This window comes from Setaria viridis, chromosome 4 (assembly GCF_005286985.2).
Source record: "Setaria viridis chromosome 4, Setaria_viridis_v4.0, whole genome shotgun sequence".
Classification (NCBI taxonomy): Eukaryota; Viridiplantae; Streptophyta; class Magnoliopsida; order Poales; family Poaceae; genus Setaria; species Setaria viridis.
Window position 1 is genome coordinate 2,575,102 of NC_048266.2, and position 21,348 is coordinate 2,596,449.

General features: G+C 45.0%; 1 protein-coding gene and 2 pseudogenes across 3 annotated transcripts; 2 read left to right on the top strand and 1 right to left on the bottom strand.

The window, feature by feature from the left end:
• Nucleotides 1-215: 215 nt before the first annotated feature.
• Nucleotides 216-9,105, bottom strand: LOC117852443 (carbamoyl phosphate synthase arginine-specific large chain, chloroplastic-like; annotated as a pseudogene).
• A 162-nt stretch (nt 9,106-9,267) lies between these two features.
• On the top strand, nt 9,268-11,610 carry LOC117852444 (protein SLENDER RICE1-LIKE 1-like; annotated as a pseudogene).
• A 5,373-nt stretch (nt 11,611-16,983) lies between these two features.
• On the top strand, nt 16,984-19,296 carry LOC117853988 (phosphopantothenoylcysteine decarboxylase). Of its 3 annotated transcripts, none has more exons than XM_034736270.2 (3): nt 16,984-17,307; nt 18,213-18,565; nt 18,649-19,296. In XM_034736270.2, exons 2-3 carry the CDS (start codon nt 18,227-18,229, stop codon nt 18,970-18,972), a joined length of 663 nt encoding a protein of 220 aa, XP_034592161.1. In that variant the 5' UTR covers nt 16,984-17,307; nt 18,213-18,226; the 3' UTR covers nt 18,973-19,296. The 3 variants fall into 3 exon arrangements, with proteins under 3 accessions (XP_034592161.1, XP_034592159.1, XP_034592160.1); XM_034736268.2 differs by having other exon boundaries at nt 16,985-17,334; nt 18,205-18,565; XM_034736269.2 differs by having other exon boundaries at nt 16,985-17,307; nt 18,205-18,565.
• The last annotated feature ends 2,052 nt before the right edge of the window (nt 19,297-21,348 follow it).

The window sequence follows — 21,348 nt, forward strand, 5'->3', positions numbered from 1 at the left end:
ATTTGGAACAAAAGGAGTAGTGTACTACTAGCGCGTTTTTCTTTTTACAGCCCTTGGTAAGGTAGGACTAAGATGTATCAAAATTATAACTTCACTCGGGTACCTGCGTATGATTTTTTATTCCTCTCGAGTTATAATTCATGGGGTCTCTTAAAGAGGACAAAAGTGCTTGAGAGAAAAAAAAAAAGAGCTTAAGTTCGAGCGTTGTGTTAGGGTATCTCACAACAGAGAGATTTACATTGCAGTAACTTCTTCATTACAAATTTACACTCAGTTTACAAGATTACAACTTCACCTTAGCCTTCTAGCATACAGAAGAAACCTTTGATGGCCTCATTTACAGGCCATTGCTCTTTTGTTCCTGCGGGCAGCCTGGCCAAGTAGCCACTCACCACTGCAGCTCACCAGAATGGTCGTCCACATGTCGGCTTGCGCCTAGTGGCGACCGGAGAATTTCGCCTCCAATACAATGCCCATGGACTCAGCAGTGTCACGTCGCAGAATCTTGCATCAGCTGCCACAGCCATTGTAAAACTGAGGCGTGACACTTTATTTTCTCATAGTAGATAGGACCTACTCCCTCCGTAAAGCCAAAACGATAGGGAGTAGTATCTTTTGACCTTTTCTGGATGCTTGTTTTAGGGGGATCATGCCTGGATTTAGCTTATTCTAAGCTATAATCCTCACCAATCTCTCACCAAAACAAAGCACTCCCTCCCTTGCCGGCCGGCTACGCGGTGAGGAACAGAAAGGCCACCAGAGGCACGGCAACGAAGAGAAGCAACAGTGTGAAGCCCAGAACAACGGACCGCCAGAACGCCCCTCTGGAGAAGGGCGCGGCCGGCGGCAGGGTGACGTGGAGGGCGACGGGGAGGATGACACCGACGACGAAGAGGTAGGCCGTCGGGAGAGTCAGGAGGACCGCCGCGACCGCCATGTCGAGGACGGGGCCGCGCGCGGCGGCCCTGTCCAGGAAGTCCAGCACCGGCTTCAGGACCTCGCGGCAGCCGAGGGCGATGTACAGGGCCGCCATTGCCACCTCCGGGAGGTCCGCCGCCATGTTTGCACGGGAGGGGATGGAGCCAGTTGCTGTCAGCTGTGAGCAGGCAGCTAGCAGCAGGGGGAGGAGAGCAAATGATTGGGGGGTAATGATCGGTTACAAGAGCCTAGCTCTGCTTAAATAGAATTAGCCGATGGAGACATGAGGCGATTGTGTGCTTAAGTAGAATTATCTGATGGAGACGGGTGTGAGTGGTGCTCCAAATGGCAGGTGTTTCTTTGGTAAACCTGAGGAAGTGCTCACGATTCCGAATGATCTTTGGGTACTCTCCTGCAAAATATCAACAAAACTTCTTGATTTTTCTTTGTAAAAAATATGTACCACCTTGCGAGAGCAGAGTTTGATGATCTGCAATAAGCAAATACTAAATTGTAACAGTGTAGAACTGCATTAACGTTGGCACAGCCCCAAAGTTTCAGAGCTGCATGGATTCCAGCAGCTGGTACTGACGTGCCGTGCTCCTCCATCCAGGCGGTTAGCATTCTGTGCTCTTCCCTTGATCTTCAGTAAAGTTGTTGTGCTTCGATTGCAATCCAGTACAGGAGATTTTATCATCAGTCAAAAAGATTACTAGGCTGATGCCCTCGCCAAAACAGAAAGGGTGATTATATACCAAAGTTACGAACCAGAACAAATGACGAGGGGCAAAAGAAGAACTAAAAATTGCAATTCAATGGTGTTACCTTAATTCTTACAAGAGCGTTGAATTGTACAAACGTGGTTATACTTGCACACTGAAGAAACGAATTCTCAGGAAATACATCAGGGTAGGGACTAGGGAGAGTAAAAGAATGCCAATCTGACAAAGGTTTGCCTATATGCTACAGATGAACATGAGAATATGTACCAAGTGTTTCTATCTCCTTACTTTTAAAAAAGAAGTGTTTCTATCTCCTAACATCCTATATACCATGCAACAAGTAAACTTCAGCACACCAACAGTGCTAAACACAATCAGCAATAAACCCAGTGGAACCAACTCCAAGTGTACCTGAACCCCAACAGTGTCAAAGACAATCAGCAATGGGGCCAGTGGAACCAAGTGTACCTGAACCAGATTGTCTATGCTGAACAATTGTTCCTACATCAATGTAGTATAACCTTCAAATTTTAGAACCCAAAAGTATGCCTCAAACTCCCAAGTTGACAATGAGAGAAATCAGTTCATTTTCCTGTTGACTTCTCAATCTTGACAATCTAGGAAGGCTCCTTTAATTCTCTCAGGTAGGAATCTGGAAAGTTTAGGAAATAAAATTCTTTATGGCTACCAACTATATTCTGAATTGCAGCCTGACTAGAGTGGTTACTGTAAAATAAATGCATAGCACTGGTGGAAGATATGGTTGCAAAAATTAAGTTGCAAGGTAGTATAACTTACGTGTCAATTCTTTCTGAAATTGCTCGGCGCACAGAAGAGTTGATAAGCAATGGAATTGAAAAGGCCTTAGATAAAATGGAAGCATCAGGATATCCACAGAAAAAGAAATAAAAAGCAATGAAAAGATGGAATATACTAGAGTTTCAATTAAATTTAAAATACTTCTATGCATAACTCACTGACTATAGGGAAATAAATGGGCACAAAGTTCAACTAATCTTAGAGTACATAAGCCACATGTGCACTTATGAGGTCAAGATTACATGATGATTTTTTTGACCGAAATCAGTAGGGGAAACCCCTACCTATTTTTTTATAATTTTTTTTTATTCTGGACCTATTGTAATTCGCTCCCACAGGGAGTCGAACCTGAGCCTGCTAGGTGTTACTCAGGCACTAGAACTACAACTGCCAGCATCCAGAAACAAAAGACCACGAGCAGAACTACTGCTATCAACTATAGGGACTGTCCAATGATGCGACAACTCCAGGCGGGAAGGACAGAGTGCAGCCCTCCAATTTTGAGCTTATTACTTATGGGACAGAAGAAAAGGTGAAGCCATATTGAAGCCTCTTACTCAAACCCCTCTACGAGGAATTATTAATTATGACCACACTATGTGAATAGATTTAGTTTATGCACAAATTTCCTATGTTTATGGCACCGTATTTTAGTAACATCTAGGATCAAATACACAAGCATCAAGATACTCACCATAAGTCAAGCAAACCCAACATCAAGAAAGGAGAGCAAAAATATCTTGTGTCCGGGATTGGTAAAGTCATAAAGTCGATTGATAGATGCAAAAGCCCGTGAACGGATCAAAATTAGAGGGTAATAACCCCATTGATTAAATGCCTGCAAAACACAAAAAACAGTTAGTCTTGCATGTGCTCAGATAAATTTTTAACCGCCTGTTTTTGTACCATATAATGAATCTGTATAGAGGTAATACAATAGAAAATGAACATATATAAAATGTTGAATACATTCAATAACATTTTCATCCAAAGAACAACTTTCATATTGTTTGTTCTCAGTTTATCTACAATCCAAGATATATAAATTTTAGAAGAGCAAGTTAGCTATCTTTGGAAGTAAATAACATCAGTAACTCGACCCTTGGGGAGGACCTCCCCTGAGGTATTGCAGTAAGAGGAAAGTTTCTCGAGCTGCAGGAAGTGCCTGAAGCACATAACTCTGAAAATAGCCACGGGCGAGGGCTCGAAAGAACTTTCATATTGTTTGAAATTATTGGTGTACTTCTAATTGGTGTTACGTATTTCTAATTGTGTTGGTATTGTTATCATAAACAAATATTTGGTTGTATTTCTAATCAAGATGGAAGAACCAGTAAAAGACATTGCATGCTACTAACATGTCAACATATCCCAAAATGTTTGCTATAATTTTGTTTATGACAATTGGTGTACCAGCTCAATTTTCCACGAAAACATCCAATCCTCAGTGCTCATGAATCATATACATGCATATTGTTTATGACAGGAGTGGTGGAATAAAAAAAACTATTATCACAGCAATAAAAAAATAAATACATGCGCACCTGACAGCCTATTATTGGCCATAGGAACTATCCAGGAGATTTGACATGCTACTGCAGCCTGTAAATAACAAATCATTTTCATAAAATAATTTTCATCCCTGGACTGTACCAACCATAGTGCGCGGTGGAACGGCCATTTGCGACTGCTGATACTTAAGAACGGTCCAGTGGAAAACATAATCAAAATGAAATCCTACAGGTAGAAGAAATTTCCTGTTAGAAGGGTCTCCAATGTAGCATTTCATGAAACAGCATGCTGAAAAAAATATCAATTTAAAATAATAAACAAGAAACAAACCTTGCTATGGGATCTTGAAACCCATGTGATCTGAACCATTTAGTCTCCATGGGTTCAATGGGTTCAAACCATTTGCAACAAACCAGACCAAACTCTATCCACTGGAAACCAACTGGATCAAAGCAGCAGCGACCCATTCCCACCCCATCCAAAAGCAAACCAAACTAAATCCAAACCACTCAACCTGTTCTAACCCAAACCATTAGCACCTTCAGCACTAGGTGTATAAACTGCAAGCTGGGCAATTGGAATTTTAGATACCAGATAGTTTGCCAAACAAACATCACCATCACAGAATTTGTCAACATGCATACGATACATATAAGTTGCACAATTGCCAAAAAAATCTTGCATTAGATCTGATTTTGTTTGCAATAGGCTCACCTTACATGAAAAAAAAAGAATCCTTGAGGTGTGGTTTGTGCCACTGCTTGCAAGTCTGTGACACATCAGCAGTCTGGAAGTAATCCTGCAATGCAAGAGTCTCGATCGATTTGTCCTTCAAGCTCTTGATGGCGTCCATGGTCGCTCGTGCCCCGTCCACGGTTGTGATTATAGGGACCTTGTAGGCCAAGGCCAGCCTGCGGAGTTGGATGCCGTCTTTTGAGTCCAATGCATCACCAGAGCTTGTTATTACCATGACCTGAATCTGACCGTTCTTTAACATGTCTCTAGCATCCGGTCGCCCCTCGTGTATTTTCAGGACTGGCTCTGCTGGGATGCCCTCAAGCTGGCGCACTTTAGCTGTGCCAGATGTGGCGATGATGTTGAAGCCAAGGTCACGGAATCCACGTCCAATTTCCCCTAGGTGTCTTTTTGTCAGGTCGTTAAGGCTAAGGAACACAGTGCCACTTAAGGTGAGCTTCTGTCCAGCAGCAATCTGTGCTTTCGCAAAAGCACCAGAAAACTCATAGTCCATGCCCATGACTTCGCCAGTGCTGCGCATCTCTGGTCCAAGAAGGATGCCGCAGCCTTGAAACTTCTCAAATGGAAGAACTGCCTCCTTCACGGATACATGCTTAGGAACAACTTCTTTAGTAAAACCAAGCTCTGTCAAAGTCAAACCAGACATAACCATTGATGCATACTTTGCCAACGGATGGCCAATTGCTTTTGAGACAAATGGGACCGTGCGTGATGCCCGAGGGTTGGCCTCAAGCAGGAATACCTCTCCAGAACTAGATATAGCATACTGGCAGTCCATTAGTCCACAGACATCCAGACGCTTTGCTAGCTTTATGGTCCATAGACGGATAACTTCCAGACACTGGGCTGAGACTGTTCTAGTTGGAAGGGAACAAGCTGAATCACCAGAATGGATACCTGCCTGCTCAATATGCTCCATAATTCCACCAATCACAACGTTCCCAGCTGAGTCAGCCAACGCATCAACATCAATTTCAACTGCGTCAATTAAATATTTATCCACCAAAACAGGTCGTTCCGGATCTACTTGCACTGCAGTTGCAAGGTACTTGATCAGTTTTTCATCATTGTACACAATCTCCATTGCTCGTCCACCAAGAACATATGAGGGACGGACCACAACAGGGTACCCTATTTCTGAGGCAATTGCCAAAGCATCAGGCTCGCTTCTTGCAATCCCTCCTTTAGGCTGTTCAATTCCAAGCTCTTCAAGAATTGCATTGAATCTTTTTCTATCCTCAGCAGCATCAATTGAATCAGGTGATGTTCTCCATATCTTCACATTCCCAATGCCTGAAGCAGGCACCATTTTGTTCTCCTCTATATAGTGTTGTATTGGAAGTGCAAGCTTTAGCGGAGTTTGACCTCCGAATTGCACAATTATACCATCTGTGCGCTCCAAATCAAGGACATTCGATACATCCTCGATTGTCAATGGCTCAAAGTATAAACGGTCACTGGTATCAAGTCCGTTGAGACTGTTTCAGGATTGGAATTCATCATAATAGTCTCAAATCCAGCCTGTAAAGAGATGAAAAAAGAGAACATATTAGTATCCTCAAAAGTTTGGACAACACAACTAAGAAAAAGATTAGTAAAAAAGGAAATCAATTATGCAGAAACAAACCTCTCGAAGTGCAAACGAAGCATGACAACAGCAGTAATCAAACTCAATACCCTGGCCTATGCGATTAGGTCCACCACCCAATATCAACACCTTTCTATTCGTTGGAGCAGACTCACATTCATACTCACATGAAGAGTACATGTAAGGGGTGTTTGCTTCAAACTCAGCAGCACAAGTATCAACACGCTTATATGTCGGAGTGACACCTAATGCCATACGCCTTAATATCACATCACTTTCTGATGAAGAAGTCGCAAATGCAATTTGCTTGTCGCTAAACCCCTCCTCTTCACCTGATATAAGTCATCTTTTGACAACTGATCTAGGCTTCTTGACATGAGGAACTGCTCAACATCCACAAGATCCTTAAGCTCTGTGAGGAACGATTTGTCAATGAAGCTAATTTCGTGAATACCTTCAACCCCCATGCCTTTCTTGAAAGCTGCATAAATGGCATGGATACGATCCGGATTTGGTACCCGCAAACTATATTTTATCTTCTCCCAGTCCCAATCAAGTTCCTTGATAGGTCCACAACCCCATCCTGCAAAGCCAGTCTCTAGTGAACGTACAGCTTTGTGAAATGACTCCTGGAAGGTACGACCCAATGCCATTGCCTCACCAACAGACTTCATCTGTGTGGTTAATATTGGCTCAGATCCAGGGAATTTCTCAAACGCAAAGCGTGGTATCTGCATAATAAATACAAAGTGGATTAGAAAAGTATATCATGAAAGTTGAATAGTACATCCCATGCGTTGATCATGTCAGAAGTATAAATACAGGCTTGTAACAAAATAATAAAACAGGTTTAGTAAGTGACTAGAATATCATTTGATTATCCTAAACTGTAAATGTTTATATACAGCTCGAATAGCAGAGTAGCTTTGGATAGTATGTGATAATGACAGAGAATATAGCCATGAGACTGAGAAATACACAGATAAAGACAATGTGACTGATCTCAAGTAATGCTGAGAAGATTTATCAAGGGAAGGTTCAGTCAACATACAGATCTCCAAAATATGCACGTATCATAGAAAAACTATTGGATGTGATGTTTTCATCTTTATTTGACAAACATGTGAACAAAAAAAATTATTGTTGCTTAACTAAGATGGCAATGAAGCAACACTGAGCAAGCATGCAAAACAATTAGACCCTGGACACATATGTGCTTGCAAAATGCTACTGCCTTCACCTTGATATAAACAAACAATCTATTGTACTATTTAGTAGGTTGATGCCAGAGCATATGCCACAATCATTCATTCAGTATACCAACATACTCAACAGTCAAACTATGCATGAAGATCAGGATAAGCAATTGGATAGACTTATCCAGTTCAATTAGTTTGATTACTTGTGATATCAATCATTATGAGTTGATAGGTGACAACTGATGCAGAGGAGCAAGCAAGGGAGATACAGAAAAGTCAAATATATACTGTAGGTGCATATTTGCAGGCATCATGTGCACAACTCTAAACAGGCTGAGAAACGGTGATGTAAACCAACTTTGTGACCACATAATCAATGGAAGGCTCAAAGCTTGCAGGAGTCTTCTTGGTGATATCATTGGGAATCTGGTCCAGAGTGTAACCTACTGAAAGTTTCGCGGCCATCTTGGCTATGAGAAATCCTGTGGCCTTTGATGCAAGCGCAGACGACCTTGACACCCTGGGATTCATCTCAATGACCATCACCTCCCCGTCAGCAGGATTGACTGCAAATTGCACATTGGAACCACCGCACTCCACACCAATCTCCCGGATGATGGCCACTGGGTAGTCCCTGAGCCTTTGGTACTCCTTGTCAGTGAGCGTCTGTGCAGGCGCCACCGTGATAGAGTCCCCCGTATGCACGCCCATGGGGTCGATGTTCTCGATGGAACAGATGATGACAACATTGTCGGCCATGTCGCGCATGACCTCCAGCTCGTACTCCTTCCATCCGAGGAGTGACTTCTCGATGAGCACCTGCCGCGTGTGTGAGTGTGATGCGGCAAGGCCAGCCCTGCAGATGTCCTCGAATTCGGCCCTGTTGTAGGCGATGCCGCCGCCTGTGCCACCGAGCGTGAACGCGGGGCGCACGATGAGCGGAAACTCCCCGATATCCTCAGCAATGGCGAGGCACTCCTCGAGCGTGGTGCGGATGCCGGAGGGCGGCGTCTTGAGGCCGATGCGGTCCATGGCCTGCTTGAAGAGCTGGCGGTCCTCGGCGGCGCGGATGGCGGAGAGGGAGGCGCCGATGAGGCCCACTCCGAGCCGGTCGAGTGCGCCCGACTCGGCGAGCGAGACGGCGAGGTTGAGCGCGGTCTGGCCGCCCATGGTGGGGAGCAGCGCGTCGGGGCGCTCGGCGGCGATGATGCGCTCGACGAGCGGCGGCGTCATGGGCCCGATGTAGGTGCGGTGGGCGAGGCCCGGATCGGCCATGATGATGGCCGGGTTGGAGTTGACGAGCACCACCTCGTATCCCTCCTCGGCGAGCGCCTTGCACGCCTGCGTGCCGGAGTAGTCGAACTCACCCGCCTGACCGATCACGATGGGCCCCGCGGCGAGGATCGATCATGATCTTCTTGACGCCCGCCAGCCGGCCGGCCTTGGTCGGTGTGGCCGGGAAGCGGCGCACCGTGACGGCGGCGTCGCCATTGGAGGAGGCGGCGTTGGCGCGCACGGAGAGGGCGCCAGCGCGGCGGGGAACGGAACGGCGCGCGACGGAGACGCGCCGGTAGGGGTCGAGAGTGACAAATTGTACAAGTGTTTAATTATTTTTTATTATATTAATTACAGTGGGACAATTAGAGGATGAGCAAGTTGATCCTCAAAAAATTTTAGTTGCTCATTTGACATCAAGTTCAACTTCCATTCCTTATACGACACTCTGTTGGATTCTCCGTTCGGGAACCGTTAAATGCCCTACGAAAAGACGATTTTGCCCATGTGAGCCCCACCGCCTTTCTCCCTCCCCTTCTCCCTCTTCTACTCCACACCACACGAGCTCGTCTGCACGGGCCCACCCCGGGGGGTCGCCGTTCCTCCGCCTTACCAGCATTGGCCCACCCTCCCCCCGGCCGCGACGACCTCCACGACTTCGGCGTCCACCTTGCCGACCTGGCACACTCTGTGCGCGTCCACTTCTCCTTCCACGACATGGCCACCAACCGCCTCAACGAGGTCCACCCCTAGATGCTGCAAGTGTCGCAGGACGAGGCCATCGCCGTAAACTCCGTGCCCCAGCTCTACCGCCTCGTCACTGACCCGACTGCGTCTGCCGATGACGCCCGGGTGCCCATCGACGTCATCCTCGACTGCGTGTCGTCCATGCGCCCCAAGGTGTTCGTGGTTCACGGAGGCGCTCTTCTACTACTCGGCGGTGTTCAACTTCCTGGACACGGCGAGCGGCGGCGCGGGCGACGCCGTGGCCGAGGCGTACCTAGAGCGGGAGATCCGCGACATTGTGTGCGGCGAAGGCGCGGAGCGCAGGGAGCGGCACGACCCGCTGCGGCGGTGGCGGGATAGGTTGAGGTGCGCCGGGCTGGCCGGCGTACCGCTGGGGGCCAACGCGTTGCGGCAGGCGAGGATGCTAGTGGAGCTCTTCTCTGGGAAGGGCCACTACATGGAGGAGGTGAAAGCATCTTGGCCCCTAACTTGTGTTTTGGTAATTAATGACGGCTTTAGTGGACTAACAATTTCTTTGATAATATGAGTATAGGTTAGTCCCGAAGTTTAAGTGAGCGTCAAAGGATGCTATGGTGATAACTTGGATGGTTTGTACGTTGGAAAGCTCAGGACAAAAGTATATGATAGAGTTTTCTATTTTACCGGTCAAGAGGTACTTAGCGGATGTAAATTGACTAGATTAATAGGCTAGATAGCCGTACGGGTCAATTTCATTTACTTGACGGTTCTATAGTGCCACTTTACTCAAACAATTGCATTGCATGCATATGGATTAACATAGTTTGAGAAAGTGAAAGAAATGAGAAGAAAAACATGTTCTAAAAGAGTGCTGACTACATAAAGGCGGACGGTCCGACCCTATATGGATGGACGGTCAGCCTAACTTAGACAGAGATGTGTGTTCAGGGTTAGAGGCTATTTTTGTGAGGTGGACGGTCAGCCTAACTTAGACAGAGACGTGTTTTCAGGGTTAGAGGCTGTTTTTGTGAGGCGGACGGTCCCCCCCCCCCCCGTAACGATACAGTCTGACACGATTAAATGCTGAAGTAGCCGTTGGACTTGAATGGCAGACGGTTCAACCCCTGTGAGGCAGACGGTCCGACCCCTGTGAGGCAGACGGTCCGACCCCTGTGAGGCGGACGGTCCGCCAGTCCCCTGTTTTCACGAGTTTTGAACCTAACGGCTAGCTTTTGGAAGAGAGCCTATATATACTTCACCCCCAGGCATGGGTGAGCTATCTTGGCACTTTGGAAAGCATTTGTGACATCCTTAAGCCTTCTTCCACCTCTCACTCACTCACTTTGCTTAGAGATTACATTCTTGTGAGATTGAGAGCATCCTAGTGCATTGCATCAAGAGTTTGGGCTTTGTGGCACTAGGGATTCTTCAAGCAAGTGTTATTGGCTTATTACTCTTGGAGGTTGCCACCTCCTGGACGGCTTGGAGATTGTGGAGCTGTCGAGCCCTTCAAGGAAGATTGTGAAGGAGCCTCGGCTATTCTTGTGAGGGGTTTGTGCTCACCTCACCGGAGCGGTGAGAGCAACACTAGTGGAATCAAGGTTTGGAGAGGTTCTTTGATTCAAGTTGGCTCAAATATTAAGTGGTGTCTTGATAGAGGAGTGGTTGAAACATTGAATCCACCTCAACGTGGATTAGGGGTAATCGGCAAGTCATCGATACCATGGGAAAAATTCGTCTCTTGTGTTCAGTTCTTTCTTTGCTCAATTTCATTATTACAATTTACTTTGAGCAATTACATTCTTAGAGATTGAATTATTCCTTATCACCCTAGGTTGCAAACCCTCACATAGTTGTAAAGTAGCTAGAAATAGTTTTCATCTTATGTTACTAATTAAATTTATTTAGTGTTGTGATTTTAGTTGAAACCGCCTATTCACCCCCCTCTAGTCGGTATCCTAGATCCTACAGGAGGCCGACGGGTGCGTGATGTTGGGGTGGCATGGGCGGCCGCTCTTCTCGGCGTCCGCGTGACGGGCGGAGGATAACAATTAGTGACAGCAACGCGGACGGTAGCAGCGGCAGTAAGGAGAGCAATATCAGCTGCAGCAGCTAGCTAGGACATGGCAGCTACTGTAAATTGGTAAGAAATAGTGCGGACGAGCCCGTGTGGTGTGGAGCAGAGGAGGGAGAAGGGGGAGGAGAGGAGGAAGAAGGGTGGTGGGGCTCGTAGGGGCAAAATCATCTTTTCAGAGGTTATTTAACGGTTCCCTGATGGAAAATCCAACAGAGTGTCGTATAAGGAACGAAAGTTGAACTCAGTGTTAAATAGGGAACTAAAAATTTTTGAGGTCCAATAAAGGAACTAATAATTTTTCTGATGTCAAATAGGGAATTATCTCCTCCTTTAGGGTTTTTCGTAACGCGGCGACGGATTAGCGTAACTCAGGTTTACTCCCGCCAAAGCCAAATTTGCTAGGACTGCAGGTGTAATCGTATCTGCATACAGATATTACCCCTACCCCTACCGTATTTGTTTTTATTTTCTTTTTAGTCGGACTACTCCCTCCGTCCAAATAAAGTCGCTTTAGAATTGTCCAAGATTATGAAAAAAAAACTACATATATTTATGGTATGAAATAAGTGCCATTAGATTTATCATGAGATGTTTCTTATAATGTACCTATTTGATGCCATAAACATTGATAATTTTTTCTATAAATTTGATCAAAGTTGAGAAAGTTTGACTTAAGATAAACTAGAATGACTTATTTTTGGGACGAAGGGAGTAGAAGATAATTGTTGAATACTTATACAAATGCAGATCGTCTTGGCCACAAATACGAATAAATGCATATCAAATACGGGACAAATCAAATGGTCACGAATATTTACTTGGATGTTGTGTAAAAACAACATCCATATACATCACATTTGTCGTAACTGCTCACCTGCTACATGAGAGATGATTTCTTACATTTGAATCATTTAAGCTTATGTAGCATGTGACATCCAATGTGCCAACTAGACATGAGATCATCAATTTTTTTCCTAAAACAATGACGATCACACGTCCAATTGGCACATTGAACCGTCGTGGAGGTGGAGTTGGGACCTCGGGGATGATGAGGAGATGAGAAGGACGTGAATAAATGACTTGAGGAGGCGTCCAATATTCATCGTTTTCTTAGCATGTGGGCTTACGAGGAGTTTTTATTTTTCGGTTGGAATGGTCCAACTCCAATGCAAGTGTAAAATTAGTAGCCTCACAAGTCATCCAAACAACTTTTTTAAGTTTGAATTGTAAAAATATTCGGTAAAATATTTTAACTAAAATTGCACATGAAGTAATTGGTTATAAACTTTTAAACAGCTTACCTAAATTTAGAAGGAAAAACACATATTCTATAGGATAAAATGCTATGAGGTATCCAATGTTACCTCACCTATATGAAACTTTTGCAGTTTATACTCATATAGTCATATAAGAAATAACACCGCGTCGCTCAGTTATTATACTAGCTAGTACTTTCTTCGTTCCAAATTGTTAGCTATCTTAGCTTTTCTAAATTTATAACTATAGGTTTAGATATAATATATAGAAAAAAAACTATACTTATAAAATACCAAAACCAAAACGACCTATAGCAAAAATTTGAACTGCACCTGCACTAAGCTGACACTGCACTGTCACATCCCGATCCAATCGCCAAAGTCCCTACTACCTATACACTATTCCATATTGTCAAGGGGTCGTGCTTGCTTTTCCGACTCTTCGCATATTTGGCTGATGGCAAGCTCCAGCAGGCCATTGACCGGGCTTTATTTTTCGAAACCAACTTGACCAACCCTCATCATCTTGTGCATACTTAACGCATTGACGACGGAGCATCAGATCAATGAAGAGAGAAATTCTTCAGATTATTATATGTTCCGTCTGACAAATCATGATGAAGATTGCAATTAGTTTAAATAATTATGCGATTGTATTTTAGCCTCTTCTCGTGCATTATCTTGCGGAGTTTATCTCTGAACAATAAAAGAAGGGTTTATCTTGGAAGGCGTCGTCATTCGTCCAACCCCCAGACTCTTGCAATCATATGCAGACATACGCAGTCGAGTTCTTAAAACCTCTCTGCACTTACTCTCTCATACAATAATTCCATGACCTAAGCTCGTTGATCGATTGCATGACATCTCCTTCCACATTGGCTTGACGAATCAAACCACCTTGCCCTTTGTTTTAGACGAACGGAGCCATCTGCTGCTGCGCCCGTCGTCATAGAATACCTGCACCCATGATAAACTTTTGCGACCCTTTAGCACCCCATTGGACACTGCCCTTCCAATGAAAGAAACGTCTCGTCTTGGAAAATTAAACAGCAATATCGTCGTAAACTAACCATCTTTTATATAGTTCAAGTATTGAACTGAGACAGTTTGCACTCACCTGCAGTACAGGAATACTATAACTAAACGCATACCTGCAAGCAACGCTAGCCAGCTTATATGACGCCGAAAGCACCTCACACGTAGCTTCTTCCAACGGCAGACAACAAGATCGAGGCAGGAGCGAACCAGAGATCAATCTTCATATAGTTCGATCTGCTAGCTAGACGTATATCGAGGCAGCAAGGAGATCAGACCAGCCATGCAGTTCCGCCTGGCGTCGTCGCGGCGGAGGGCGGCGCCGCCGGGTGCGCAGGCGACGAGCGGCGGCCGGAGGAAGAGGATGGCGGTGGTGAGGCTCGGTGGCGGCGGTGATGGCAGAGGGAGGAAGAGGAGGCTCTTCGGCGTGCTGCGGCTACGGCTGCGGCTGAGGTGGCCGTGGCTCGCGGCGGCGTACCGGCGCGCGCTGCGGCGGCTGAGGGCCAGCTACGAGCACGCCCTGCGCGAGCTCGTCGAGGGCACCGCGCTCGTGGGCGCGCTTCACAAGCCCGCCGGCGTCGACTGCGCCCAAGCCGCTTCCTTCGGGCCCATGGCCACCGTTGGGTTCTGATGAACTCCGATGGACCTGTGGTGATCGTGCGCGGCGTTGAATCTTGAACCGCTGTGGTACTTGCTTTTTATATGTGGACAAATATGTGGTGCAGGTATTTGTTGAGGCCACCTTGTGTACGAATGTGCATGTACATAAACACGTTTAACTACGTTTGAATTTGTGAATTTAATTTTCTTCATTTCTCGGATTCATGACTATATCTTTCCTCTCCCTTTCGATGAACACTTTCCCTCTTAATTGTACTAACGTAAAACAGCTGATGAGGGTGTTCATTTTCAACTTTCTTTCTCTAGCTTTTGTGTGGCTCGTTTTTTCTAGAAAGACTGAGACTAGCTTATTCGAAGTCTCAGCGCAAAATCTAAACTTCGTGTGTTTTCCCTTTGTTGTTTTGGTTTCTTATTATCCCTAAGTCGAAAATTTTGAAGCCAGTTAAACAACCAATTCATAACAATCATATTAACCGATTGTCCAGTGTTTTTGGCTGCCAGCCTGCCACTACACTTCACTCCTGAAAATTTGAGGTCCAATTCTATTTCCCCAACTCCAAGCTACCAAATACATAGCCCCCCCCCCAAAAAAAAAAAATGTTCATAGAAGTAAGGTATTAATAAAAGAAACTAATTATAAACATGAGCCATGTTTGAATTTATGGACTTGGCCTATTAATAAATATGTAAATTCCTAAATAAATCTCAAAATCCCATGTATAATAAGAGGATCGGTAGGAGTGGTGGAATTTTTAGTCCCACTGTTGGATGAACTTGTAAGGTTCTCTCCACCGGATGAAGTTAGGGCGGTCCCAACCCTCCAACTAGGATGGTTTTCATAGCATTAATTGTTTTTTCACGTATGACTTTTAGCTTATGTGGCACTATATTAAATGAGAGAGAGAATGGAAAGAGCAAGAAACTGGGTCTCATGCAAGATCCGGTGTCAACATGAGAACCTATGCATAGGACATTACCAAATTTTGCATTGGGAGAAGATGGTGTCTTCGTAATTGACGAGGAATAAGTATGATTGGTTGAGAGGAGAGATGGTGAATTTATTAAGGAGCCATACTAAGAAATCAGGGTTGTAGAGTGTAATGTCTAAAGTGATGTTTTGCTTACGCGGCAGTATAGACACTACCTATCAACATCATGGGTTGGAACTGCCCTTATAGTGCGAGGAGAGAAAGGAAATACCACATGCAAACGCTCGCCTCGCCTCACCTCATGGGACTTGGGCTAGGGTAAAGGGTGTTGTGTTTTGTTGATGTCTTGTATGTTAGAGAATTGCATGCTATTTTTGTTTTGATTATGATTTATTATATTCAAAATTTAATGCTGTAATTATCTAATTATTTGACAAGTCTAGACACCTTTTTATAACAAAAATAATATTTTGGTTAGATTATGAGACTTGAAAATTACTATAGAAAGAAGATGGAGGAAGTAGAATCCGGTTTAGACCATGAAACTCATGCACCTTGGCAAAAAAGAGAAAAAAAACTTATTGCATCCCTTCTCTCATTTTTTTCCTTTTCAAAATCGTGGATGTTACTATGTTTAAAACCATCAAAAGGTTTATTATATAGATATTTAAAATTAAAAACTACAATATAATTTAAACTTTATTAATATATTTATATGAAGTAATATTTGTCAGAATTTATATAATCTTAAAAGCACATAAAAGGTAATCAATTGGTACTATTTCCATTCTCAAATAGTTGGACCGCTAGCTTATCCTAAATGTCATATATTTAACAGCTGAGGGGTTATCTATTTAGCTGCCCCTCAATTCTTAGTCAAAAGTAAAATGCATGGCCGATCCTTAACAGTTGAGCAGTTGAGCGATTATCTATTTAGCTGCCCCTCAATTCTTAGTCAAAAGTAAAATGCATGGCCGATCCTTAGAGTTATGTGACTGTGTCATTTAGGTTCCTAATATTTATATCTAAGTTCCTAAACTTAGGCTCGGGTGTCACTTAAAATCCCTATGCTTTCAAAATGCATATTTTACTTCCTAAAAGGGTGTTATATAGGTCCCTAAACTCTTGAAATGTAGCACATGATAAGATAAAAGTTTATACTTTCAAAGTAAGCCATTATTTTTATTGGCACATTTTCTGACTTGTTATAATGCCCTTTTAGCTTCTTCTAATATTCATCTAGGAATCTATCTTATGAACCCCTTATTTTAGTTTAATAAATGCAACCACGAGTTATTCAAATTTAAACACATTTTCAAGAATAATAGTCAAAGTGATATATGAAATAGCTAGACAAGTTTAAGTTAAGTATGAGCCATGCACTTCGATCTAGTATATGTGAATAATTTGCAAACGTACAGTAGTAGAATTTGAGTGTACCGTGGATGGAGTTGGGTTTGGCCCACGATGATGAGCTGATGAGATTCAAACTTTTTTTTTTTTGATAAGATGAGATTCAAACTTGACAGAATTCAATCCTTCTCCGTCGACAACCTTTTGCAGAGCTCACCCCTTTTCTTCAGCCGGCTCCACTCCGCACTCGATCCTGTCCACGCACGCGGCAACGCCGTCGAGGCGAGCAGCGACTCTGCTTTCGCTCGGCGAGGCCAGCAGCAGCTACCGCGGCCCTCGCGTCGGGGAGCATCTCCGGCGGCCTGCGCCTCGAAGCGAGCAGCGGGGGATCCGGCGGCGCCCACGCGTGCGAGGCGAGCCAAACCCCAGACCTAGACCGGGGCACAGACGGCCACCAGCCGACGAGGCCTCCCGCCGGCGCCACTCCTCCGTAAACCGCCGCTGCGCTGCCGCGGTGCTGCCCACCACCGGAGATCCATCAGGTCGAGGGCTGATTCTCCTTTTTGTTGGTCAGTAATCCTCCCTTCCTGCAGTGAATCCCCTTGTCCCAAATCAAATCCAAGCCTGCTCCTTCTGTTCGGTTAGTAGTGGATCTATGTGCTACGTGGTGCCCCTACTTGCTGCTGCCGAATTAGGGTTTGGATGCGGTTTATTTCCAAGGATTGAACCCTCATGCCCATAGATTTTGTCCGCCCCTGTGTTGAGCCTAATTTATTCCTTCGAATAAAAGGGGGCCGTTTCATAGTTCGATGTCCCAATGCTTGTAGGGAGTTTACGAAACTGCTAGATTTATCTATTAATTACGATCATGTTGTGGGATACTCAGACCTCTACCGATTGGGCAGCTCATATTGAAGTAAAAGTTTAGTTGGGTTAGACTCACTTGGGCTATTTAGGGACAGAAACCAACGGACTTCACTTTTGTTTTTTTTTTCATCTCACTGGTTTATTATTAACAGATTCACTTGTTCATACCTTGTGGCCTTGATAAAGAAAGTACTGTGTGCGTATCAAGTTGTTGCAGCAGTCAGAATTTCACATTATAATAAATCTTCACTGAACTCTGCACAACCATCACATCGTCTACTTTTGTCAAACTGTAAATTTGTGCCTGGTGTAAAGAAAAGCACTTTTGTTGAAATTTAGAGCACTCTGATTTTCCATAGCAACATTAACAGAGTTAAGAGTTTGTAATGCAAATATACTCCCTTTGCGATGCAAAGATAAAATTATACTCCCTTTGCAATGCAAAGATATAATTCATGGCCACAAGGAGTGATGCACAATGTCTTTTCTTTCTTATTTGAAACATACTCCAGACCTTGCATAATTAATTCTGTACCTGCACAAATCATCTGAATTACTGTAATCCTGTGTAGTTGAGCAGTTCAAGCAGAGCTGATGGCTACATCAGAGCCAGTACAAGAAAGTTTGATGCTGGACTACCCACAACCTAGTAAGCCTCGGGTCCTTCTTGCTGCTTCAGGAAGTGTAGCTGCTATAAAATTTGAGAGCCTTTGTCGTAGTTTCTCTGAGTGGGCGGATGTCCGAGCCGTGGCCACCAAATCATCTTTGCACTTTGTTGATAGATCATCTCTACCTAGTGACATTGTCCTTTACACTGATGATGATGAATGGTCTACCTGGAAGAAGATAGGAGATGAAGTTTTACACATCGAGCTGCGGAAATGGGCTGATATATTGGTGATTGCACCATTATCAGCAAATACCCTGGCTAAGGTATCTTTTTTTTCTTCTTTGTGTAGATAGCAAATTGGCAGTTTCATTGCATACGAAAAGTGATGCTAAATTGTTCTGTACAGATTGCCAGTGGGCTATGTGACAACCTCTTGACATGCATAGTGAGAGCATGGGACTACAGCAAACCACTCTTTGTGGCCCCAGCTATGAACACATTAATGTGGAACAACCCATTCACAGAGCGTCATCTTCAGACGATCAACCAACTGGGCATAATCTTGATCCCCCCAGTTACCAAAAGGTTGGCTTGTGGCGATTACGGAAATGGTGCAATGGCTGAAACCTCGCAGATCTATACTTCTGTGAGGCTTGCATGCAAAACACAACCCCATGATTCAAGCAGTTCAGTTGTGATTCCTGTCAGTAACAATCAGCCGTCTAGCTGATTCAGCTATCAACCTCACCAACTGTTAAGCTTAGGAATTTCTTTTCTCTGCAGTGTGCATCTTGATGTTAGAATTGAAGAGCATTAGATATTAATCGGCAATGTTTGTACCAACCAGAGTTGTAGTGTTGTACCTTTGGATCAAAGTACTTGTGATCTTTGCATCTGGTAGATTGTTCAGATTGGGCAGAAGCTGTTGTTACAGCCATAACTTCCTCCCTACTTAGTAGTTAGTAATGATAGTGTTGATGAGTCTGTTCAGTTTATGTTGTTTGTGAAAATACTCTTTACGCAGCCGTATCAAATGCTGCAAACTTTCCTATCATCTTTCATGTCCTGCTGCAAACACTGGAAATTTGGAATGATTGTCTGACCATATGAGTGCTTCCTAGTTCCTACTGGATCTGCCATTGATGTGCTGTTTTCGCTTCTTTTTTCTCAAATTCTTGCCTATCAGTATGTATATCTCAAATTACCTGGTGTCGCTGTCTCATACTTGGACAGCATCGATGTATATCTGTTCAATTAATTCTGGTCCTAGGGGCATGTTGATAATATTTTCATGGAGCCGCACATCTGCAAGCTCATGATTGTGCATGCGAGCCACATAAGCAGCTGCACAGATAGACATGACGGTCTACCTGTGGCTTTCTTTGCACCCATGTTTTTTTTTTTGAAAGATTATTTGCACCCATGTTTTTTTTTGAAAGACTATTTGCACCCATGTTTTCATGTCCAGCGACTTGTGGATCACTTGAAGCAGGTATGAGACATGTGCATTGGCATTTGGCAGGTGCAGGAGCAAAGTGAGAATGACATGGACAAGCAAAGGCCAGAAGAACCAGAAACTGGTGGCCAACAAAAGATAACGCAACTCGCCGAGCTCCTGTGAGGAGATAAGCATCAGGGGTGGACGATGGCAACAATCAGGGTCTTGGTCGGCAGTTGGGTCGTCGTCTCGTCTCTCCAGCTCACTCTAGCAACGAAGGGACGTTTTGATCTGAAAACGAAAAATATAACTGTCGGTCATTTTGGATAAGTACGTCCATTTTACCACATAGAATTCAGAAATGCGTGACAATCAAAATTCATGCTCGCTACAACTTAAACAGAAGAGCCAATGTCAGGTACGCAATACAGTGACCTGACCACAGATGTCTGCTGCAATTGAACTGCACCTGGCACCTTGGGTCCAATTCTAACAGATAATTTTGGAATAAAGTACGGGTAAAAAGAAAAAGGAAAACGGCCACGGGGTAAAAGTATAAGAAAAAAATCGTCGCGCTTTTCGCTTTAGGATGGCGAAGGCGCGCGGCGTGGGCGTTTCCGTCGCCTCAGAATAATCAAGATGGCAGATTGGAACAACGGAAGTTGTTTGCTAAAATCGCCGTCATATCACCGTTTCTCTTTCGTAGCTAGCGAAAATGAGTCGGGTTTTTATTGCACGTACATGTGCGCTATTTGTTTCAAGAGAATTCGATTAAGACGTGCAAAACAAAATTGACTGGTTTTTAATGAACATACTATCAGCCTAATAAACTCAGATATTGTTCTAGCCACAGGCACACAGCTACAAAATCACGACTAGAACTCAAAACCGATTTGGGTTTGGAGATGCTAGAATCACAGGCCAGGCACTGAGCATTCGTTCAAAGGAATTCTGGCCCTGAATTTGTTTCATCCCTCCGATCCACCAGTCCGAATTGCGACTGTGATCCTGGAAGGATTGGGAAATATCAACGGTGACGAAACGGAAGTGTGAACCAGGCCAATGGGCAGCATGTGTAGTCCACGTCGTCGTCCTTGTGAAGAGTTGTAGCCTACGAGCCGGTACATTGAAGCCGACAGGAACAGGCACACGGTGCCGTCGTCAACGTAGCGTGCTGGTACTGTACCGTCGTACCAGCTGCTCTCGTCGTGCGCCGGTCGTTGCAGCACCTGTCACGCTATTAACCACTGTATCCGCTATGGGCCATCCCCGGGAGATTTACCCCCCACGAGCCCCGTCGCCCTCGCCCCCACGACGTTTCACCGTCAGTGTCCGTCGCAGCGTCGTCGTCACCCTCGTGTCCGGCCCGCACCCGGGGGCAGCCAGCCAGCAGCGAGACGCACGGCACCGTGCGGCGCTGCCGGCTCGCCGGCGCGGGGCCGGGCCGGCGCCCTTGCGGCAGCACGGATCAGGACGGGCCAGACGCCGGACGCCAGACGCGACCTCTACTCCGGCTCCGCCGCGGCGTGTCGCCCGGCTCGTCGGCACGTTCGTCCGGGTGCCGGCCGTGTCCGTTTCGTGCCTACGCTTCCACGGCACGCCTGCTCGCCTTTTTCCCGGCGCGCCGTCGTCTACGCGACGTGTGGGCGGTGCCATCCATCCTAGACG